The sequence below is a fragment of the Colius striatus genome, chromosome 1 (genome assembly GCF_028858725.1).
Source record: "Colius striatus isolate bColStr4 chromosome 1, bColStr4.1.hap1, whole genome shotgun sequence".
In the NCBI taxonomy this organism is placed as follows: domain Eukaryota; kingdom Metazoa; phylum Chordata; class Aves; order Coliiformes; family Coliidae; genus Colius; species Colius striatus.
The window spans coordinates 149,240,818-149,266,201 of NC_084759.1; the positions used below are offsets into that span (position 1 = coordinate 149,240,818).

Consider the following 25,384-nt stretch of genomic DNA (forward strand, 5'->3'; position numbering starts at 1 on the left):
GGTGATCAAACACATGGTCAGAACAGCTGAGCTGTCCTCCTTGGTGTTTCTCATGTTTGCAACTTCCCACCCTTTCACACACACACATAAGCTGCTGCCTGCTGATAGGTGTCTTCCCAGCGAACTTGCCAAATGACTGAAACCAGGGAACAGGTAGCCTTCTCCCATACTATCACTGTGCAGAAGTGGGTCTAGTGGTGTTACAAGTCACTGTGTTCAATGCCCCCGTATCATGAGGAATGAGACGCAAGTCATCCACTAGATTTAGTAGCCCAACCTGGCCTACCAGTTCCAACCTGGAAATGTTTAAGCTGCTCCAACAAAGTCAGTCAGGAAAGTGAGGAACTGCAGCTGTGCTAGCAGAAGCCTCCAAGGCAAGCAGAAGTATCAGCTACAGATTTACCATGGATTTGATTCTACTGAAGGAGCTAAAAAAAGCTACTAAGGCTAAAGTGCACGTTTTGTGACAGAAGATGAATTCCCTTAGCTGGTACAGCTCAGCAGGCACATTAAGGCAGTAAAGCACTCAGGATAGACCTGACCTTGGATTACTTGCTGCGGGGCACAAAGTCTTTGTTAGGACCTACAGGCAACTGAGTGAAACGTGGACGTGACTAGCAAGTGTGTGCAATTAATTTGCTGCTTTAAAAAAGTAAAATCTGTGAACAACTTCAGAAAGTGATGCAAAAGCAAACTCTTAAGCAATTTATTAGTGATTTCACCCAATTTTACTTGTGATTTCACTCCTTTTCCCTAACCTTGGGATGTGGGGATTCCTCTTCTCTGTTGTTTAGATTTCTACTGCAATTATGTTATTGACCACAGTCTCCCTTTACAAAGGAGAGAAAGCACACTCAATGATTCACCTATTCTATTTCAGAAGGCTACTTTAGGAGAGAAGACTCTTCAGGAGAGCTCTAAATTCCACTGATCATGGACTGACATGCCTAGCTTGGGTGTTGATGTCAGTTTTCAATTAAATAAAGCCTGTATTAGTTACTGCTTCTCCCAAAAATTCATTATGGCTTGTTTATTCATTGAAAATGTGAAACATAGGACACGGGTTTTGTTTAATTAATAAATATATACTTGAGCTGAAGGGTAGTTCACTGTATTCAGGCATCAATAACAACTGGCTTCTGGCTACTCAGTCATTCCCATGACAACCTAAGACTTTCCTGCATAAAGCACTGAGATATGGCAGCCTTGCCAGATAAAACACAGGGAAAGAAAGTTGCGTTTGCCTTCCAGTAAAGGAAACTAATGCAGTTACTTCTCTTAGTACAACTAAACCAGAGAAGCAATGTGATCTTTTATTACTTATTTTATATGGGGCAGATGATCTGCAAAAGACATGGGACAACAGAGATGATGATCTACACTGCACTAAGAGAGTGCTGCATCCATTTATCCAGCTTTCACAGCCCAATTCGCATTTTCCCAACACTCTCTTTCGTCAACGTCAAAGCACAACAGACCCTTCAAATGGGTGGTAATGAGAATCAAGTGCCGTGAAAATACTACTTTGTTGATCCTCTTGCCATCCTGGAGAGTCAGATTATTGGTATTACTGCCTCATTTTCCAGAAATGCTCGATCAAATTGCTGGCAGAATAAAGATTAGTGAGAGGATTTGCCAGCCTTATGCTCAATCCACTGTACTGTTCTGTCCTTCCATTTCTCCAGTGCACGCTCTGTTCCCCATCATGCACACTCCTCATCAGTATGCTGAACATTATGTGCCAGGAAGGGAACTGCTACATACGAGTTTGTGCAGACAGAGTAAACAGTGGAAGTAAATGCTGCTGCCCTGATAGCTTAGTTGTGAAAAAATTAAGCTCAGGCTGATGTTGCAGAAAAGCCTATTGGATTTCATTTTTTTAATTGGTGTCTTTACTGTGTATCTAAACATTCAACTATCTGCCACAAACAAAATCAGCTGTTAAAATCTAGGCAAATGAGAAGAAAAGTTTCCCCTCCCCTCTGCTATCATTTGTAAGTTCTCAGAAAATATCCAGAGCTACAATGTTTTACATTTCCCAGGGACACATCTAAGGGATCCAGAGGCTTTACTGTCCATACCTGTCCTCGTGTATACCCTAGCATAGGTTCCATCATTGCCATTCTCTTCCTGTACTGCAGAGCATTCAGGGCACAGTAATATTGCAGAGATGAAAGGTGCTGCTTTCTTCTTGCATTTGCCACTTCTTTTGCCACTTCTGCTTTAAGCTGAATAAAAATTGCATAAAGAGGTTGATAAAGTGTTGCTGCACATACAGATATATTTAAAGGTAACTTGAAAATAATCAGTAAACAATTCTCATTACAGAAATCCTCCACATTAAGGATAAGAAACTAAGGAAGAAAAACCAAAACCCAAAATCTAGTATTTTAAGCCCTTCTCTGGCAAGATACTTAAGCATTTGGGGAGCCCCCGTGACTATAAACTATTTAACTACCACAACTAGAATTCTGATCTCAGCATGATACATTTATTTGCATCTGAGATCACAACACAAACCTTCAAGAGCAGAATTGAGAGAGGAATCATTCACAGTAAGTTCTATCACATTCTGCTCTCTAGTGCATTTCCTTTCAAAGGCCATCCTGTAAGAACCCACACGCTCTGAGGACGTAGCCAATCACACACTTTTTGTCACACAGGCATATATTTTGGAATAGTGGTTAGGCAGGCAAAGAAAAGTAAAACAATTCCACCAGCAGAGTTACAGGTGCCGTAAGTGGAATGACAATGCAGAGAGAGAAATGTAGCAGGAAGGTAGACATGAAAAAACAGAATGCTTTCTAAACAGCAGACACAAGGCCTCATGACAGTTCACAATGAATGGTACCCAGTGATACAGCATCATCACGTCAGCTGTACCACAGTAGCCCTATACAAATCTATTTATAGCCAGTCAGACTGCCTCTGTCTGATAAGCTCCCTTGTATCTGAAGGGCTCCAGTTTGGCACAATAATCATTTGCCTAATTTGGATAAAACAGGTATAACTTTGCTGAACTGACCTTTAAAAGCTTTGTGTCTGCTTGGGAATAAAGTCACAAGTACTCTTGAGCTACTGTGAACCTAACTGATGAACTCTCCAAAGTTCTTAAGTGAAGAATGATGCAGACAGAAGAGCTGATGAAAACTTTTCCTTTTCCCTTTCACGTTTGTTACCTTTTCATTTTCTTTCCTTTTCGGTAACCTGCTATACTTTGCCATGGACACGTCATGTTCTGTAGATAAGGAACATTATTTCTTTAGAAACATCATGTGTGTGTGTGTGCACAGATTTAAAATATCTTCCGTGATAGAAGAGGTGCACGCCATTAGAAACAAGTAAAATGGGGAAACATACCGTTGCTAGCAAGGCCAAAAAGATCCTTCAAGGTGCTTACTTCTGGAAAAGAGAAATCAAATATTCAAGGTAAACACAAGCAGTAAACATTTGTTCAACTGAAACCATTTATGGTGCACTTAATGCCTAGATTACTCCAATCCTTTCAAAGCAGGGATGCGTAAGTTGTGCCCGGTGGAGAAATGAATAGGCAGAGAGGAAATCAATAGTGGGGTGAGTTCCCTTGATTGAGCCAGTTATCATGACAAGAAAGACTCCTTATCTGCCAGTGTAACTTACTCCAAGAAGCACCATTTCAGTATGCTTGTGATGGCAAAAGGCTCACCACTATCACAAAACACTGGCAGTTCTAAATGACTTCCTGACAATGCTTATATGATACCGAGAAATCAAAGTCTCATGGACATAAGAAACATGCCCCTCTCCTGTATGTGAATCTTCATCAGCTTGGAATGTTTTTTGCTAAGTTTCTCTGTCAAAAGAAACAGGCATCTAAGACATCTGACTGCTGGCTACGATGCTTACATAACAAACACTGGCCACAAGTTTCTGATGAAAGTAGAAGGAAGAGAAAGTAAACAGGTGACTCAACTTTCCCAAGCGCCAGGCACAAGCTACTCGCAAGCGCCCACACCAACACAGGCTGCAACGGGCAAAATCCTTCCCAAAAAGCTACAGAGAAACCAGAAGAACAGACGTTATGCAACTGTGAAAAGAATAAGGGGAAATTGTACCATGTCATCATGGTCTCTGATGATTTCTAACAACCTACATGTTCATCAGCTTCACGTCACCTTTTTCTCCCCAGAAGACTTCCTCATCACTCTAATGATGATGAAAGGCAGACACTCTTCCCAGGTGTGACTAACTTGGACCTAGAATTTTCTGCAGTATTTGATACATACACGTAACAAGATCAAAACTAAGAAGAACACAATCGATCTTCCTTGTTTCACCCTACTATGAAATTTCAATATGGTGAGGCCTCTGCTAAAAACACTGTTCTACACGAGGCACTAGAGAAAAATGGAGGTTGTGATGGATGGATGGATGGATGGATGGATGGATGGATGGATGGATTGAACAAAGCAAATTTTGTGATGATGCTGAAGAAACTTTCTTATTTTTTTGCCGTGAAGCAGTTGAAGCTTCACTTGCATTTTCTTTTTAGGTTTTCTTTTCTGAACCAGGGGAGAGAATCCATAAAGACAGAAGCAGAATCACTGTAGAGGTAAAACCACATTAAAAAGGTGGGAAAGTGTTTGTAGAAGCAAGACCTTACCATTCAAATATTGCTTTATAGTTGTCATTAAATTGTAAATAAGACATCCACTGGTGTCTTTGCAGTTTCAATGAGATGCTATTATATAATGAATCTCAGCTAGTCGCTACTTTGCTGCTGTTTTGTCTCCCATCAAAACAAGGTCTTGAAGAAGTTCATAAACAGGACTGAGCTTAGTGAGTTGAGAAGTGAGCTTTATTTTCAAAAAAAAAAAAAGAAAATGCTGTAGTAAAACCTCATGTGTGTGTTGCATGAGCAGGGTAGAGTGTCCTTGACCTTGAATACAAACTCGTTCCTTTTGAAGTTGCACCATATGTTTGCACTACTGCTCTGCTGTTTAAGTAATGAATTTCCAAGTGTGTGCAATCAGGTTACTTAGAACCGCCCTTGGATGACAAGGACTGAAAGCAGACTGATTTGCTAAAAGGGAAGAGAATATACTGCACTCTGATGTTAAAAAAGCATTCCTGCTAGAGCTTTTCAAACAAACCCAAACTTCTGAACTTACTATTTGTAAGCCAGCTTCACTGCTAAATTTTTCTTCTTTAGGCTGTTATAACACCAATGACTTCAATAAAATTACACGGGTGTAAAAACAGAGTGACCTAACAAAGAACAAAGCTGTATCCCTTCAAACTTGCACCACACGGTGCATAAAGTGTTATGTGGTGAACGAGCACTATTTAAGTCTGAATAAAAGCATGGACCTGTCAACAAAATTCTGCAGCAGAAAAAAAACCCCATCACAATCAACTTTTCTGTGAATCATCAAAGAACAAATTATTACATGGCACTATGTCTCAGTTTGCTATGAAAGAAGGAACACATGAAGAAAAGTCAAACTTAAAATAGAATTTACCTGTGAGATCCTTTTCCCGAAACTGTATTATTGGTAGAACCATTGTATCTGCAAGCTGTTTTGCCAGTTCAGAATGAAGAATATTGAGCTGTAACAGACAACAGAGGAATGCCTTAAAACACAGTGTAAATGGAAAAAAAAGACAGAAAAAGATCAGCATCCCCATAGCTGTTGAAGAAGCACACCTGCCATTTGTGCCCAGCAGACAAAAAAAGGGTATTATGTACTTTAGTACTTCAAATATGTTCCAAGAAATGTGAGATAGATTTTCCCCTAAATGCTTAATTCCTGCCTGTTTTTTTCCAAGCATCCAAGAACTTTTCAGTTCCCACGTACCCTATTTAGGGCAGCTCTCTTGACCTTTAATGCTAATGCTAATTCCATCAGAATTTAATCTGTAATTAGCCTTTATTAACCAGTTTTCATTAGTCTGTACACGACAGGGTTACAGTCCCTCTGCCATAACTAGAATCTCTTTCCACTCGTAAAGGTTACCCAGGACACAGCTCACAACAGAGGGTAAACACAATGAAAGTTCCCATTCAAACAGTTTACCTTCAGAAGCAGCTTCCCATTCCTGTTTTCCTAAGTGTTTCTCTAAAATTTGGCACATGAGATGTATTTTAAAGCAGTCACAGAATCTAAAGGGTTGGAAGGGACCTTTAGAGATCATCTAGTCCAACTCCCTGCCAGAGCTGGACCTCAGAGTAGGTCACACAGGAACACATCCAGGTGGGTTTTCTCCCCAGAGAAGGAGACTCAACAACTCATCTGGGCAGCCTGTTCCAGTGCCCCGTCACCCTCACAGTGAAGAAATTCTTCCTTTTATTCCTTTGGGACCTCTTATGTTCCAGCTTATACCATTGCCCCATGTCCTGTCATTGGACATCACTGAGAAGAGCCTGGCTCCATCCTCCTGACACTTGCCCTTTACATATTTGTAAACATTAATGAGATCACCCCTCAGTCTCCTCTTATCCAAGCTGAAGAGCCCCAGCTCGCTCAGCCTTTCATCATAAGAGAGATGCTCCACTCCATCACCTTTATGTCCCTGAGCTGAACTCTCTCCCAACAGCTCCCTGTCCTTCTTGAACTGAGGGGCCCAGAACTGGACACAATATTTCAGATTTGGTGTCAAGGGCAGAGTAGAGGGGAAGGAGAACCTCTCTCAGCCTACTGCCCACAGTCCTTCTAATACATCCCAGGATGCCATTGACCCTCTTGGCCATGAGGGCACGTTGCTGGCTCATGGTCATTGTCCACCATGGTCCTCAGGTCCATTTCACTTCTACTACTCTCTAGGAGTTCATTCCCCAGCCTGTACTGGCATATGGGTTTATGCTTTCCCAGATGCAAGACTCTATACTTGCCCTTGTTGAATTTCATTAGATTTCTCCCGGCCCAACCCTCCAGCCTGCCCAAGTCTCACTGAATGGCAGCACAACCTTCTGGTGTGTCAGCCACTCCCCTCAGTTTAGTATCGTCAGCAAACTTGCTGTCAGTGCCCTCTGTTCCTTCAGCAAGGTCATTAAATGAATATAGTGACCAGTACTGGTCCCAGCACCAACCCCTGAGGGACTCTGCTAGATACAGGCCTCCAACTAGACCCTGCCCCATTGATCACAACTCTCTGCCTTCTTCCCTTCAACCAGTTAACAATCCACCTCATTACCTGATCATCCAGCCCACACTTTCTCAGTTTTGCCATGAGGATGCTGTGAGAGACGGTGTCAAATGCTTTGCTGAAATCAAGATAAACCACATCCACTGCACTACCACCATCTATCATCTAGTTATGTGACTCTGTTTAGGATGAAGCCAAGGTCTCATGTCAGCAGCAGCAGCATGCTAAGAGTATTAGATGGATACCACAAACTAGGAGTGTGCCACATGCTGCCATGATATTCTGACCACTTACTTGCTCAGGGTATCCTGGAGGCCTTAAGGCAGAGTTATGCAATTGACAATGAAGTCTGTATTTCCCACTAGACAATACAAAACTAAACCAGGCCAATTCAGTGCCTGAGAGAAAGGTGCAGGAGGAAGACAACACACAGAAAAGGAGTCTGAGGAATACAGCAAGTCCTTGTGAGGGAAAGTGTGCCTGACAAAACTGAACAGAGAAGCTCTTGGCTTTCTGCTCCCAAATGGGATGGCTCTTTTGTATGTGGGAAGGATAAAGGTTTGGTTTTGTTTATTCATAGTTTACAAAGACTTGTGATAAAAAAATGCTTCTTTCAAGTATCCCCCGAGAGCAGAAGTACACTGAGAGAAGCCTAAGGGAAAAGTTAACCTTTGGAACTCCTCTCACTGTATTGCTAAGAGTTATCAATGAGCTCTAAAAATGTTAACTTGGGTTTTTGCCCCACAAGTCTCCTATCTCCTTTCCCCATAAGCTGACCTCAATACAGCCTTTTACCTTCTTAATGAAAGTTAAAGTAGACTAACAAGAAGAACAACACTGTTCTGATGGCACAGCCCTGCTCACAACAGCAAAGGGATGTGACAAATGATACTTAAGCAATAAGGACCTAGATGCTAAGACCATACTGTTACGTGGGCAGGTCTAACAAAAGCATTTAGAAAGATTCTCAGTACTCAGCAACAACCTAAAGAGTAGAAGTGTTCAGTGCACACTTAGCTGTAGGAGCTAACCTACCCTCAGCAGGCATTTCTGCAGTCTCCCCCAGACACCTCTGGATTCTGCATGATGCCACAGCAACTAAACTGCAACTTTATTCATTTACAGCTGCCCAGCACCGATCCCTACCAAGTTTTGTCTCAGTCTGCAGTGTTTAAAGCTTAAATGTGTAAATGCAATTTAATAAAACAATGGCCCCAGCCTAGATGACACCTCTTGTTTCAGTCTCTTTTTTAACTCTCTCACTTAGGATTTTCAGCTTTGGTCTGAGGATGGCATACGGGATGAAGCCACAGAAATGGCTCTGGCCGTTGTGCAAGGATGATTATTATACCTCTATCTTCAATTGAATGATACTATAAAACCCAGGCACAATCTGACAAAATCTTCAGTAGAAAAGCTCAGAATCAAAAGGCAAAAAGAAAACATACTAATATTTTACATCATAAAAATAGAATATTGGCTATTCAAATTACCTCATCCACAACTTTTGAGAAGTAATGAAGGGTGGATATCACTTCTTCATCTCCTTTACCTAAGGCAAAATGCTGAAAACAGAAACACACATTCAGTCTGTGTATTGGTAAAGGTGAGCAGAAAAGGCGTGTGTTTTATTGCAAGGGTAAGGAATACTCCTACAAAATGCAGTAAATGGTAAAACTGAATGGAAAAACAGTAATCCACTAATACATACTCTTTTACCCTGCTCGTCTAGTTATAAATTGATGGACTTTGGACAACATACAATTAACGCCTGTTATGTTCATTTTAAAGTCATAGTCATACAATAGGAACAAACTGTTTGCATCTTCAGAAATCTATTAACTCTCCTTTTGCACTTTTTTTTCCTTATAAGATTCTCAGAAGTGATCTAACTCCCTTGAACAACCTGGGGAATTTCACAACAGCCTTCACCTGAAACCAAGTAAAGCAAATGCCCTAAGCACTCCCGGAAACCACACTATTTACACAGACTTCTTTGGAGCTCTGAGGCTGAAAAGAAATCCAAGTCATATGTTGAACATACCTGCTTTTCATAGGCAAGCAGCTGCTTCGAAAGCTGTTGCGTGGCAAGACACATTTCATTCTACAAACAAAAGTGACACATTAATAGGAATAATGAAAGGTCTTTAGCTTTGCTGTTACTGCTACTTTGTCACCAGGTTCCTGACTGAATCTGCAACTGCTTACACAAACATTGAGTTGTATGTAAACAACCAGTCCCAAAATATCTCCATAGAGACGCAGTAATAACAGGCATGCTTCAGAGCTAATCAGCACCCAGTTTCAATTTAACCACTTTGGACAGAGGTGGGATTTGGGATTTAGTTTTGGGTTTCCCCCCCACCACCCAAAACAACAAAACAACCTCCAACATGTAAGCTGCCACACTAGCATCAGAGTGTTTCATACTGGTCAATCACCTTTCCTCAAAATCTACAGCAGTAAAGAGAAGCATTAAACGTGCCTTTATATAATGTATTCACACCCAAGGAATGTATTGATGTAATTACAGTGCTAATTACAACTAAGTGTAATTACAATTAAGTTGATACAGGATTACAAAATAGTACATAATTCTGTATTCCTATGGCTAAATTGGCCAGTGAAAGAACACACATCCTTAAGATGTGCTTATGCAAAGCAAAGAGTTATAGGTAGGTTGTATAATTCTTCCTGACAGCTGGAAAAAAAAACAGACAAGCATTTAGGTACGTCAATCTTTACTTTTAACAACAGTGTATGAAGTCCCCTGTACTTGATTTTTCAACAATGACTTAAAACTGGAATAAAAGAGAAAGGGGAAGGGGGAAACCGGGATCAGTCTTGACTCCTGTCAGAGCCTTCTTTTCCTCAGTAATGCAGAAAACTGATCACTTTTCATTTTATTTTAAACCTTAATCTTTTCCTTTCTCCATACTCATATGACCATAGATAGTTTGCAAAACTCAGAGCAATCTTTGAACTGCTTTAGTAGCACCCTTTATGTGGGGGAAGATACAGAAAACCATTAAAACTGGGACAGAGTTTGTGTGCTCTCTTGTTCTCCCTTGTCCTGAGTACACAGAGCATGGCACAGTTAACTGGGCCAGAGAGTCTAAAACACCCTTTACTTTGGCCTGTTGCCACCTCTGACATACTGCATTACAGCCTGATGCTTCTGTACCACCTCAGCATGCCAGGAAAGAGGGCTGATATGGACAGTAAAGCCCATACACTTCACCAGAGTCTTAAGTATGGCCAAGTGCTCAGAAAGAACAAGGAGATGTAGCCACAGGCTAGGTAACAGCAGTTGTATGTGAACACATGGCAGAAAAAGATTGGTGAGGTAATTCTAGTCAACTTAGGACACTATGGTGATAAGGCTCACAGTTGGCTGGAGACCAGAGACCTCCCCAAGGTGCAAACAAGTGCTTGGAACTGAGTTAATCTGGGTCCTAATTCAAATCATGACTATTCTCAGCTCGCAGCAGTAGATTCTTCTTGTTTCTTGTCTCAGACCAATTAGTCATGAGCATTACACTTTCATACAATAATCATGCCAAGGATTCACTTAAGATTTGCACGTTGGTTAAGCAGATTGCAGAGTTCTTAATATGAAAAAGCTTTCTGCAAACACTTGGCATTGCACTATTTCCCAAGCCAGTGGATGGAACAAACCCTGTCCAGGGTTTAGGCAGGGATAGGAATGAGCCTTAACTATCTGCTCCCAGGCTGTAAGAATGCCTGAGAGACTTTGCCACCTTCAAAGTAGGAGGTAGCAAGCAATGACTTGATGACAGGAAGGATGAGACTCCCTCTGTGTGGACAGATGACATTAAAAAGTCTTGTTTGTATACATGTAGTAGTCTAAGGACGAATTCAAGATTAAAAAAAGAACCAGACATTTATAAACATAACCTCAAAGACAGAGCTGAGTAAGAACTGCAAGAAGACTAAGTCCTCACACAGCAACTGTGATGCCATCTGTCAGTTGTGCAGTTGGGTCAGGGTGAGAGAAATCTTTTGAAATAAACTGAGCTTTAGAAACATGCCTTTTCCCCCCTCCCTTTCTGTTTCAGTGCACTTATTTCTGCAAAGTTTGCAACTGTGTGGTCTGTTCTGAAGCTGGACAATAAATACTTCTGGCTTAAACTTGCTAACGCCAAGAGAAGTTTCAAATCATGGTCTGACACGAAAGGCATCCTACTCCTTTGTGTCAGCAGCCATCCTCAAAGCCTCTACAAGTTTGTTTTATAAAGACTATCAGATCCTCAGTTTCCTCACCCAATATCCAAAGAGTAACAAACAATATAATTGCTCATCTGCAAGAGACAGTTTGAGGATGGACAATGAAAAGAGGGGTCTGAAAAAGCATCTTCCTATGATCACCTTGTGCCAGAAGCAGTATCCACTATGTGACAAGGTAACGGGGGGAACACATAAGCCCTGAGGGTCTCAAAGAGTTAACAACATCACATAGTGTATATGATCAGGTGACAACAGTCACATACAGACCCTGAGCAGACACTCACAGCATGCTACTCCAGGTACCAAACAAATTGATGGAAGGGATTTACTCTGGGATTTTTGGGCTGATTTGAGAACAACAGTTCCACACATCACTGGAACCCCATTGATACCAGCAGGTTACATTCTTCATTGATAGGCTTGGGTCTTTGTGTCGGAACATCACAAACTTGTTACTCAAGAAAGAGTTAACCCTGAGTCCTTAATACTCTCTCCCAACCTCTGGCAGACTTTGCTCCCATTAGAGGTACAAAATCCTTCATTACATCACTCCAAAAACACCCCAAACAAGTACCAACCTCCCCCTCCTCCTCAGTTGTACACAAATCAAATTAAGCTAGAATCAACTCCCCCAACAGCTTTAAACAAATCAAATTAAGCTTGTGAACTGCAACACTGCCACATTGCATAAGGCACAGGAAGCAGGCGAAGTGCTCTGCTGACCCAGTGGTAATACTGCATCGCTAAGCACACTAATCTGGGAAAGTTTGGTTTAATCCTCCTCCCATTTCTTCCTAATCAGCCTTCTCCCCCCATTCCCCAGTACTAATCAGTCTCAAGACTTAAAAAAAGTTATTTTCATTGCTTCAATTGACAGATCGACTAAATCCAGGCAAATTATTTGAACTGGTTTTAATCTATTTCCAAAGCATTTTCCCAAGGAACGCAGCAACATTCACTTCCTTTATCCTGAACTGACTGAAAATCAGAGCTGAAGAAAAGCAACTGTACAATCCTGACTGCCTGCTTACATCTCTTCCACATTACTTTGACATTTCAGAATCCATTGAGCATTTCTGGAGTGGGAGAGCTGCTGATCAGATGATGTATCAGGCAGAAACCCAATAAAATCTTGACCAGAAAACCAACTATTCTAAATGAAGGCAAAAATTAACCAGTACTGGGCCTTGCAAATACATTCATTTTGAATAGATGATTTTACTTAGCAGGGAGAACATGACTACAGCATTAATGTAACAAAGTATACTAGAAGAAAGGACTGTATGCAAACAGGTATTAAGCAATCAATTATGACTACAGATGTGCTGACTTTGTTTTCTTTTTTAATGTTGGCTGGCAAGCTAAAGTAGGCTAGCCCTGGGAAAAGATTTTTATAAAGTTCACTAATACCAGTTCACATAGATAAGATAGTGGAAGTGGTGTCTTGAATTTAGCATCCATCTACCAGAAATGTAAAAAATAACAGATTAAAAACCATTGTTTAATTCTCAAGTTATTTCCGTACCTCTCCCTGCCTTCAAATAAGTCAGCATGAAAATGTCCAACTGTTATTTTCTAATCCAGTGTCACAGCAAAGGCATGTGATTTTTCTGGGCTGATTCCACCTTCCTCATTACCACCTTTATTCACCAAGCTGTTCCTATCATCAGGACGGAGTATGATTTTTCTGCAATCCATTTGTAATAAAATTTCCATGCCGTTAACCATTTACCAGTGACACAGTCCATGCCTTTTTAGGCTTTCTTTTTATATTTTTCCAAAATAAACTCTGAGGGCTGATACAGTGAGGTCAGAAGATATTTCTATAGACAGTCATCTAACAGACTCCAGATTTGAGGGCATGTAAAGGATTAAGTTGAGCTATAAATTAACTTCTGAAGACAGAGAGCTATTCCAGCATGTCCAGTTCCAATCCCAATATAATTAAGCTTTCTGCAAAGCTACTTTCCTACTTCAGCTAAAGCTGGCATTTTTAAAACTCTGGAAGTAACCAGCACAGAGAACTGCCAAACGCTTCTTCACATAAACATGCAAGACACTGGTAAAGTTATTTCCTCATGCACCTCGTACGTGCAGAATGGCTTTACATCTGGGAAAGCTTAATGCCTCATAAGTGAGAAAAAAAAATCCAAACAGGTAGGTGGTTGAAGGAGGTGGTTCAATGAGGCAGTTGCAGCCTTCTCATCTTTTCAGAGCTAGGGAATACTGTTACCTTCGAAATCAGACACAGTGCAGAACTGGGTCTTGATACAACACTTTCATGCAGCTCTGTCTACACGTGCATATCACCTTCCTACAAAATAGAGTTATCCAGCAACCTAGTAAATACTACAGTCCTCCAGGCTTAGGTTTACATATTAAATAGTTTGGAAACATGAACCCAAGGGTGAGAGAAGCTGTCTTGTCAGGGTGCTCAGGATGCCCAGCACTTCACAACATCAGGTGAACATATGGCTTGCTCTGCTGCTGATTCACAGTGTGGCATTCAGTCCTTACAAAGATGAGCAGTTCAGCAAAGGATCATCTAATAGCTTCAAAAAGTAGAAGACACTAGTCAGAAGTCTACCGTAAAACAGCAAAAGCAGCTACAGTAAGATGACTAATTTAGTAGAGAAAGAATCTCTTCAGTTTCTTGCAAAACAATTACTATCAGCAGGGCATCCACACATTTTATGCTTCCTTGTAGCACTCACATCTGCAGATCCTGCTCAGCACTTTTAACTTGCTTGCAGGCACAGTGACAACTCCAACTTCATAGGCAGCAGTAAAAACAACTCCCATGGCTTTGTAAATACACTAGTTCTCACATGATAACACTCTGCTTACCTCTGTTAGCAACATATGGTGAATATGCCTCAGGAAGTGTGGAGGTATATGATGCAAGCTTACAATGGATATGGAACAATAATCTATACAGTATTTCACGTAAGACAGTGCTGACCACCGTAATTTATTGCAAGTGTTTGTCCTGTCTAATATCTAGTGAAGCTCCTCTATGTGGAACTGAAAGTTTACAACATGCTGACTCAAACTTTATTGTTTCAAAGGGTTTCTGGAAAAAAAGTTGTTTGAAAAGGCAACACAATTCTTCCCTCAGCCATGAAAAGAAAGCAAATTAAAAAAAAAACTGTATCAGTGCTTACTTTTTAGTTTAGCAAGATCTAATTTAAGAATTCTGAACATTTGGGGTTAGCTATGCAACACAACAAATTTGAAAATTCATGCATGCCCTAGAGAGCTTGACACATATCTACTGAGTTACAGTCTAGTGAGGTTAATACACTGGAAGCTGAAAAAAAAGCAGCACTGTCGAAAAATGCAGATGTGAAGCACCACAAATTTGGGGAGAGGAGTAACGCTGGTATAAAGCACTATGTAAAACAGACCCAGATAGATATGAGCTCTCCTGATACCCATGTAATGTGGTACATATAACCCAAGACTACTCCATAATTGTTAAGAGTTTCCTTAAGAGCCTGCACATAAAAAAAGGCAGCAAGCCCCAGAGGTTGCGGCATTGTCTTTGTGACTCTGGAATCACAAGGCAACTGCTCACAGACACATGGATCCTGAACAGAACTACACTTCACAATTCCCCTGCTGTTTTCTCTCTGGATATATTGATAAAGGCAACATGGTCTTCTTTTTATTCCTCTTCTCAGGAATAACAAGATTTTTCCAATGACAAAATACTACATCTTACCTTCCTCTAACCTGCTTAACTGCTTATTCCTTCTAGTAGTCAGTAGAGACACAACAGTTTCCTGAGCTTCTAAATGCCATTTTATTTCAAGTGGAGATCCCAGTTGAGCCATTTCTATAGTATGATGAACAACTGGAGGTTATAGCAAAGCCCTGAAAATAATCTACTATGGCAGCTGAGAAGCCAAGAATGCAAAGTGGGCACACTTTGCTCATATATCTTTGCAAGAGCCTCAGCATGCAACTAAAGTAAATGAAGTCTTCTAACACTCCCTGCTTGCTGCATTACAGATTGATACAATGTCCAGAAAGATGAACATAACATCCACAGAAATCTGACAGCAGCAATGTCAGATCCAGCATTAGGCCTGCTTGCAAGGAGAAGGATGAACAACAGGAATAAATACTCTAAGGAAGATTTCCTCTGTAAGATGACTAACGTGGTAACTACTTCAGAGTGCCACAGCACAGATGGGAGAACTACAGCAGGAAGTACAGTATGTACTCACATGGATGTGGTTGGTTTGATGAAGAAATAGAAAAATGTTTCACTATATTTACACACATGGGCTTGCCAGGTCAACTAAACCTCACTCCTCAAGGAAGGCTCACATATTTGGTTCCTGTGACTTCTCCTTAATCATGGCATCATACGCTGCATCTGCCTTGCAGCATCACAATCTCTTCTTCACTAAAGAGATCCATGGGCAAAATAGAGTCATCACCAGATTGTATCTGGCACGAGTGCCCAAAGAGGCAAGAGCACTGTTAGAATCCTGCACAGCAACCAGGGGCTTTGCACACACCGAGGGCCTTGAACCCAAAGTCAATCTGCTGGCAACACTTCAGCCAGCTGAGCCTGGCCTTACCAGTCCTTCCCCAGCAAGGGGCCCTGGGTGCCCAAGCAGGGTATCCCCGGCTCCACCCTGTAACAGGACGCTGCAGGCCCCTCCTTCCACTCCTGGGACAAAAGCAGCTTCAAATAATTTCAAAGGACAGTCTGCACCTGCTTACTGAAGCCCACTCCAATGAATGCACCTATCCTAACAATTGCCCTACTGCCACTCTAAAAGTTAAAGGCGTGGAAAGCGAAGTCCTGTCTGAAAAGTTAGGTCCTCTGCACCTAGCAGTAACTTGTAGTTTAAAAAAAAACAAAGGGGATAAAAAGACCCAACAAAACAATGTTCAAAAATATTTCTGCTTTCCTAAGTGTTTTCAAAAGCAATGGGCAACTAAATATTTCTCTTTTTCACACTCCTTTCAAAGGCACTGATTCAAGTGTTTAGAGCAGCTTGAGCTGTCAGTTTACAAACTTATTGCCGCTTTGCACACAAAGTAACATTTTGGGACAAATACTTGCATATATCCATATGATATTTAGTCTTCTTCTCTGGAGGTTTTCAAACCCCACCGGGACGCATTCCCGTGCAATCTGATCTCGGTTAACCTGCTTTTAACAGAAAGGGTTGGACTAGATGATCTCTAGAGCTCCCTTCCATTCTGTGATTCTGTGAATAATTAACAGCATGCAGTTGGTACTAATCACCACTCCCCTGAGACTTTGCACTGCATCCATTCAGAACCATCAACTATTGTTATTTGATTAGAAGCTACAGTGGTTTGAATTACATGAGTAATTCAAAAATCTGAGTTTTCATCACAAGAAACACCGTTTTAGCAAAGTAGTCCAGAAAATCTTGAAAATGTGGGTGACACATCTGGGAAATTTTACAGTCCAGAATGTAGTCAGGAAGAAAACAAGATTATAGTTTTTTAAACTATCATAACTATTTTGAGGAGGTAAAATTTCTGATTTTTCAGTACCATGGACTGGTATAACCCACTGCTGTTTCAACTGCCACAGCTGTGATTCCAGCCATTTTTAACGGTCACTGCTTCAAAGTAGGTCAGTAACCAGTGTTCCTATTTCACAGATAAAGAAATCAGAGCAGGGGCTGACAATGACTTTGCAAAGACAAACTGAAGTCAGGAAAATAAGAAGGCAAATTTAGACCGTGACTTCTCAATACTCTCAACTTTTGCATTCTCTCTGCTAAATTCCATTCCTTCTCAAAATTAAAAGGGTTGGTACCACTTCCTAACATGCTGCTACTGAGGCCCTGACAATATGCCTCCTAACAACATCAGAAAATGTTGATTTTCTCTCAGGTTGTGATTAGGTAGCAAAGAAACACTATGCATAGATCTTTCTTAACAGTGCGTTTGTATTTAGTGAGCAATTCAGTACCACAGTTCTCTTTCTATGGCAACTGCAACCATAAGATTTGGTGCCTGAAGAATTGAAGGTGAATTCAGTCAGAAAATGTGTCTTCCCTTGACATACTCAGAAATGGCTCCTGGAAAGGATATATTGATATTTGCAAAGCTCAGTGAAATGAATCAGAAATGTTACCCTATACAACACCACCATTCTCTTGGGAATTAACTGCTATATATATAGCTGAATTAAATAATTCAATTCTTTTTTTCTTCTTAAAAGTCCTAATTTTGCCCCAATTTTAGTGTATGCACTCCTGCATACACGAGTGGACTCGTACAAAAATATCAAGACTTTTTAAAGCACATATAGAAAAAAAAAACCACCACAAAAAGTTGCAGTTTTCATTTCCACTTACATAATTCATATGATCTACTTAATGTCTTCTTGTTAACTGCAATGTCAGTACATTTTTTTGCCATTACTGGATTCTGGGAATGCAAACCCAAACTGAAGTTACAACACATAGCGATTCTCAAAGAATTAAACAGCAGAAGTACCAACACTGAGGTACAATTTCTAACATTGGCTACTAAACCTGAATTTTCTTGTCAGCAGTAGTGTAGAGTGCCCTGCTCCACACCCTCACAAAGCCTGATGTTAAACAACTGCCATGCGGCCCCCATCTCAAAATGGCATCAAACTCTGATGAGGTATTTCAAAGAACATATCCAATATTTACAAGTGACTGAATATTTAGTTCAAAGTAAAGCAGGAAGTGTGTAGGAAGAAAATGGCCAAGAAGCGTTGGGGAAATGAAGTAGACTCAGTAATACTGCAAAATACAGATGGGCAAACGGCACGGAGACAGTAAGGAGAAAGAGGAAATGTCGTAACTGTGAGGCACCAGAAATTGAAAAGGCTAAAAACCAAGATGGAAAGGAAGAGGCAAACAAAAGTTGAAAAGGCATTTTTTTCTGAAACACAGGCCAGAGTAACTGCTTCCTAAAATGTAACCCTAAATAGGCAGCAGCAGGGGCAGGACATGTCGTCCACAAGCTGGACACTTCATCAAACCATATTTATCCTCCAATTCCCCTCTTTCATCAATTTCAATCTCACCTGCTCTTTGGTCTCAGATTTCTACTATCCAATATCCCCATGCTCTTGTTACTCTTAAAGCTCAGTGACTACCAAAATGCCCATCACTCAGTGAGGATCATGCCAAAATGCCGATCGGCATTTCAGTGCTGATTTACTGTCACCACTCCAGCCCCTGGTTATACACTGTATGGTTTTCCAAGTATCTAAGTTGTGCTGTAAGCCTCTGATTGTTCTGCATTTGCACAGGATACAGGACATGAAGACTCTGAAGCTCTCCAAAGCTGGATCTTCCAGGTGTAGGTAGCTCAGTACTGGGAAGATGGTTTTGCCAAGTCACACAGTCACACAAAAGAGCAATCCCACCAAACAGATATGCACTTGCAGTAGTTTTACAGCTGAGTTGAAGAATCAGACACGAGGCCTTCCAGTAAATTCAAAATATCCCCATTCTATCTCTCTGTCTTCTGATTTACTGGTTTAATAGAAAAGCCATTGCTTCTAAGGAACTCAGGCATGTAACCTACATAAATGCTTGCAAAAGTTTCATGAGATACTGTCTATGTCTTTAAAGACCTAGATATGGTGTTTTGAAGTGTCTAGGCACATGGTGATCCTTGCTTCACTGAAAATCACACAGATTTACAGTAACATTTTACAAAGCACTGGATATGTTTCGCAAGTTCTTCTTTCAAAGGGATTTAGTCATCTAGGTCATGTAAGTACTTTAGAAAGTGTTCCTTTTTTTCTGCTCCCGCTCTCTCATTTTTCACACTGACTACTTTAGGTATTCAACTTCAGTATGGCTCAAAAAGTGTGCATTCTCTCTGTCATCAATGCACATATACAGTTCCTTCCAAATGGTGAGTCACAGTATGTAAGTTAGATGCCTAAAGTCCGTGCGAGTACCTCTCTGTGTATTGTGTCTACACTTAGGCAAGCAATTTTGTCAAGGCTGGCTTTCCACAACATGAAGACATATCACAGTTTTTCCTTAATTAATTATTTGAAGACAGACAAACCAGATAAGATTTTTTTCATGCAGATGATTTTTCTGAACATAAAGGCTGAGATATCAGATGGAAAACACCCACAACTCCTCTTAAACCACAAGAGATGCAGGTATTCCACAACTTTCATGTAAATAACAGATAAGATAATAGGAATTTATCTTCTATTCCACATCAAACAAAAGAAACACAAATGAAAAGTTACCTGAGCACCATAGACTCGTTGCATTGCCTGAAGCAACTGGTTGGTATATTCAGTAAGGGTTCCTGCATCCTCTTCAAATACACTGAGCAAAGACCGAGTCTTCAATAAAAGAAAAAAAGCAAACGGTTTTAGTTCTGAGTGTAAATACTGAAAAGGATAAATGACTGTAAAAGTACAAATCAATCAGAAATAAGCCTTTAACTTTGCATGATTCTGTTTATTCAAAATTATTCTGAATCGTACGGAATAATTCTGAATTAACAGAATCATGCAAACATGTAGAAATTAGTCCTACTACGGTTAAGTAAACTGAGGCATTAATAAACGAAGTGATAAAATGTTACAGCTAAAGCCTGACTCCCAGTTTCTTGCTGTAACACACATTCCTTCCAACTTAACCGGGAATGTAAAAAATCCTGAATTTCTGCCTGCTCACTACAGTAATCCAAACCACGTTAAGGACTCTGGGTCAAACACCACTGCTTGCTCACTTTACTACTCTAACGTCAGACTGCATTAAAAGCACCCCTTTCCATGAGATAATTTACAGAGTATTATTCACTCTCATCTGTCTTGAGCAACTCTTAAAGGTCCATTGCCAAAGCTAGCTGACGTAATCGGGCCAAACAACTGAGTGTTCATCTATAACAACAGGCACAGAAGCACACACCCACTCAGAGATACCCTGCACTTTCTCCATTCTGCTAGGTCATCCTTGTCAGCTAATGGGGCTGGGGGTGAAAAAGAGCATAAAGACTTGTATTATCTTAAATACGTGAATTCCCTTGGTTTGTTTCAGTGGAATCATAAGAAACAGAAATTATGTTGGTGACGTAACTCCTGAGATGGGAAAGAAAGTTGTCTCAGAATAATGCTGAGCTCTAGAATTTGCTAGATCATGACAATAACAAAAGCGGGAAGGCAGTCCCTTTAACAAAGCCATGATCCATCTTTAGTCTTAACTTCAGTAAATCCAATCTACTTGATGCTAACTGGCAATGTCTTTCCATCTGTGCAGCTAACCTACATGACATTAACTAGTTTCATCTGCTTACATGAAGGGCACACATAAACTCCAGGACTTTCATAACCTAGTCAATCCTGTAACAGAGCAAGTGCTTTATCTGTCCTCCCGTTACAGGATTCCCTAATACACCTCAAGCATCCAGGTTCAAACCTGGGAAGTTTATTTCAAAGATTTCAGATGATTTTAAGTCGTGCAACTGAAGGTCCACGTAATTAATTGCTCAAGTATATGTACTTCCCCAAGGTATTGATTCTTCTCTTCAAAACTCTTTGCCCAGGCTTTAAGTTTATCCTGTAAAACTAAAAATCAGCACCCTTCAATAACTCTGGCCTAAGACTATCTATCATTTCGTCTCTGTCCAGAGTATCTAAGCCAGAAAGTAGTGTTGCTCAGCGGCTGAAGAAATGACTTGTGAGTCAGTTCTTGGATTCTGTTCACTGACAGACATTTGACATTCTGTTCTGACATTGCACGTGAGTACTTCCATACTTTGAGTAACTCTAAAATTCTCAGCATTTCAGTCTGCTAACGTGCTAGGCTGCTACAATACTTTCTACCTTCGAGACACTGGCAGTCAATGCATTTGGGAAACTAGTTTGAGACCTCAGCATGTAAGAACGTAAGACAAAGCACTGTTTTCAAATAAAGAGAACATAAAAAAGAAAGCATGGAGATAAGGTCAAGTCAATGAAACGGATACCAAGAACCTAAACTTACAGAGGACCTTTCTTCAGAAATTCTCTGCAAGGTCAGTGGTATGACTTTTAGAGCTTTTCACACTAAGCTGTCATTTCAGTAATTGAAAACATACCACTTCTCAAAAATATCTGAGTTTAAATGTTTTCTCTTCAATGATGCAGTAAAACATGCAAAACTAATGCTAACAAACTTATCTTCTATCTATCCAGTGCTCATCTTCCTTGCTTTGTGTTATGACAGCATGTGAAATGAACAGGGTGTGAAGATGGTTGAAAAATAAATCTAAGGCAGGCAAAAGTGACAAAAGTTGATGCAATGTTTATCAAGACAAATCTCAAGCCAAGACCAAAAATTTACAGTAAGACTGCTTTAAGCAGACTACAAATCACACGTTTCTGCATGCTGGAAAAGGTTTTAAAACACAGGAATGTCAGCCACATTCTTAAATCTTTCTGAATTTGTGCAGGTTCAGTTTTTCAGATGTCTAGATATGGGTTGAGGTAGAACAGCTCAGAGAAATAATTTCTGAAAGTCTTGGCCTCAGTTATTAGCACGTTGTTCAAAAAGAATAAAAACAAGAAATGATTCAAGCAGTTTGGAAGTTATTCTTGGAAAGTTTTACATTTAAGAACACCATTTTAAATCACTACCACAAAATATCAGCATATGTGTGTATTTTCATTGTTTTTGTTTTGACAAATTCTGGAATAGCAGCGAACACCACTGAAATAAACCAGTAATCCAAATATTAAGCTAATGTTTAAGAGGCCTCATTAATAGCACCATGATAACAGCTTCTGGAAATGTCTACTTTCTTGTAAGCATTCCCCTTACTTTTAGTGTGACTGCTTACGTAAATTTCTCTCCTACTTTGTGACCAAACACTTTGAAATTCTGATATGTCTTATAGCCTTTTTTAAGTCAGTGCTTGGAGACAAATCAAGACAAAAGTACTATATTGTTGGGGAGAGAGCAATCGGGTTTCAGAAATCCAATAAATAACTTTGGCCTAATTCTCTTCTGCCTTTGCATATAATTTACATACTTCACATCGTTTCTACAAAGTGAGGTTCTATTCTCATCTTACCATCTTTTTGCACTGCTGTAAGCAACTCACAGAGACAGAAGAGAATCAAGTCACTTTGTGCAAGCTGCTACGCTGTAAGTTCTGTGGGACACAGACTGCCTTTTTGGTTTGATTTTGTAGCACCCAGCTCACAGAGGTTGCTCTATGAATCTAAAGGTCTCCCCAAGAAATAAGTAATATAATAATAAAAGACTGAAAAAACCCAGTCATTTCCTTGCATGAAAAAATGGATTTTAGCAATGCTGGGCCAAATCTGAAAGTTAAACAATGCCTCTCCCTCCCAAAGTTGTAGGACTTCAACAAAAAGTAACGACCAAATCAAGCTAAAACATCCTGCAAATACTCGGGTTTATGTATAACCTGGTATTTCCAGTAATTGCAAAGGAGACGTTAACAGACTTCAGGTCAGGAGAAAGACAAAGCTCTCCAAATTCAATTCAGGGCATTGTTCAGCTACTTTCAGCCAGTGTTACATTTTTAATCATTGAAAGATATGTTGACTGAAGAGGTAAATTAGTTATGCTGCATGTCAAGTTTCTCAGCTCCAGAATGCGGTAGGGAGGTTACTACTAAAAACATTAATAACTGCTCATAATAAATCTAGGACATTTTAGTAAGCTGTGGAACACAGAACAGTTCAGGATGACAAGGAACTCTACAGGTCACCTTGTCCAAATCCCTGATCAATGCAAGGCTGACTGACATTACATCAGGTTACTCAACAGTTTTTCCAGTTGAGTTTCGAAAATCTCCAAGAACAGAATAGAGACTCCACATACACTGTATTAAAGAGATGATGAAAATCATTCTCAACCAGGACGGAATTTCATGGAATCAGAAAACCAGGATAAGAGCAGGTGATTGAGATGAGCCCCAAGACCCACTATGTCCTGACAGATGCATACGCAGTCTTTCCTTCAAATTGTCTCATGATTTGACTCTGTAACACCGTTCAGCAATCTGCTCCACAGCCTACTTATTCATTCCTCCTCCTGATCCATTAGCAAATGAGTTAGGATTACAACACAGAGCTACTTGGGAGCAGGACCTATGTTGATCCACTCAGCCCTCCCTTCTCTCCCTGCTTCACCAGGTTCTTTTGTACTTTTATCTGCAACACGCTTTGTTCTCAAGTGCACCTCTGTGAAATTTCCACACTTTCCTCTCCCACTCAAACTTCCCTCCTTCCATCCTCCTTTCCCTTTTTGAGGTCTCAGATCTCTCTGCCCCAGAAAACATCATGACATGGCGTGTTCTTCGCTGTGGTGTTTCCACAGTCCTCATGGGCCACTTCTGCAGCTCATCATATCTCCCAGCAATGGAGTGCAAGGCACTACACTGGGCTGCGCATAGCACAGGAGGGAGGGGAGAAATGTTCTCCACTGCCTGCAGTTGGGAAGGAAAGGGTAGCAACCACCTGTCCTCATTTCTTGCACTCTTTCAGATGAAGGTCAGCTTCAATGGGATCCACTTCATCTCTCCCCATTGGACACCCCTGTGCATCTGAACTACAGTCTTTGGGATCCCTCAGCAGGGAGGAGTTGGCATGATGGCAGTGACATTCCTTCAGCCCACTTTTGTCACCACAGCTAGGTGACTCACGGCACAGAAGTCTCCCTTTCCCTCAGGGACTTCTGAGGAAGCCATGGAACCAGCCATGTCCAACTATCCTTCCCCAACACACCTCACCTCTTCAGGGCAACCCTTACAGCCAGCCAGCACACACAGATGGGTCGGCGTGAGGAAAAAGCCAAAGGAGAGGTTAATCGGAGGGAGGTGACAAGGATGCCATGCCCCGGCATTCTCACGCTCTGCCCCAGCCTCCTCACACCGTGCCTATCCGTGCCGGAGTGCAGCCCTCTTCCCCAGAGGACCTGGTGCAGACACGACCTGATTTTCCCTGACAGATGTCCCGTTGGAAGCCAAAGCCTCCCCCCCCGACAGCATACAGGTGCCGTTTACCCGCTTCACGACATCCCTGGTCCCCGACAGCTCCCACAGGCGAACTCGCCCTGACCCATTTATCCGTCCGTCAGAAGAACGCCCTGCCGCCGCGCCGCCCGCTGACACTCTCTCCCCGCCGCGGGACGGCTGTTCCCTGGCCCTCTCGAGGTGTCAACCCCATCACCCCCCAGCGAGCTGCCCGCCGGCTCCGGTGCGTCACACCGGCGAGCGGCCGGACTTTGCCCCGGCAAGTGGCTGCGCCCCTCGCGCCAGCGCCAGCAGAGCCGCCCCCGCCCCCGGGCCGCTACCTGCGGGCTGTCCTGCAAAGCCTCTTCCAGCAGGAGTTTATCGACGGCGGGCATGTTGACGCGGCGGCGCGGCTGAGCGCAGGGAGCCGGGAGCGCGGCGGGCGGCCGCTGGCACGCCCCGGCGGCGGGGCTCGGCAGCGTCCCTCCCCTCGGGGCGGCCGTGGCTCTCCGCGCGTACGGGGCACAGCGGCTGCCTGGCTACGCTGGCGGGGCGGGGGCGGCGGCCCGCGGCCGCTCACTCCTCCCAGTTCCCGTCGGCCGGAGGAAGCGAGTCACGGGGAGGGCCGGCGGCAGGAGGGAGCGCGGAATAGGAGTGGGAGGCTTCCTGCCGCCATTAGGGCATCGGGCCTAGCTGGTGTAGCAGTGGCTTCCTTCGTGGGCATGGACACTGCAGACGAGGGGGGCTACCCTTCATCACCTCCCCATCGGCGGGCAGCAACGGCTGTAGTGGCCTCCTGCAGCCCTGCTCTTGACTCCATTCCCTAGACAGCAGGGCGGCAGAAAGGGGGATGCAGCAGGGAGAGGGTGATCCCCCGCAGCTGAGGGAGGTGTCAGCGTGGGTGAAGTGGAATTAAGGGAGAGGCTGCGTTCTCCAGTTAGGGCTTGTGGGGTTTGAGGGCTTCCAGCTGCGGGTAAGCCTTTAGCATCTCAGCTCTCTCATGAGATGCTCTGTAGGGCTAGGGGCTGCC

The 25,384-nt window shown here is 42.0% G+C and overlaps 1 protein-coding gene across 1 annotated transcript in view; it reads right to left on the reverse strand.

Annotated features, from left to right (window-relative positions):
- APPL2 (adaptor protein, phosphotyrosine interacting with PH domain and leucine zipper 2) overlaps positions 1–24,847 on the reverse strand; it is a 40,024-nt gene extending 15,177 nt beyond the window's left edge. The window contains exons 1-8 of the mRNA XM_062011518.1: positions 24,696–24,847; positions 19,631–19,729; positions 9,170–9,229; positions 8,619–8,690; positions 5,502–5,589; positions 3,361–3,402; positions 3,180–3,238; positions 2,082–2,228 (exon numbers count right to left, since the gene is read on the reverse strand). Coding sequence (XP_061867502.1) covers positions 2,082–2,228; positions 3,180–3,238; positions 3,361–3,402; positions 5,502–5,589; positions 8,619–8,690; positions 9,170–9,229; positions 19,631–19,729; positions 24,696–24,749 — 621 coding nt within the window. The 5' untranslated portion in view covers positions 24,750–24,847. The remainder of the gene's footprint in view (positions 1–2,081; positions 2,229–3,179; positions 3,239–3,360; positions 3,403–5,501; positions 5,590–8,618; positions 8,691–9,169; positions 9,230–19,630; positions 19,730–24,695) is intronic.
- Between the last annotated feature and the right edge of the window lie 537 nt (positions 24,848–25,384).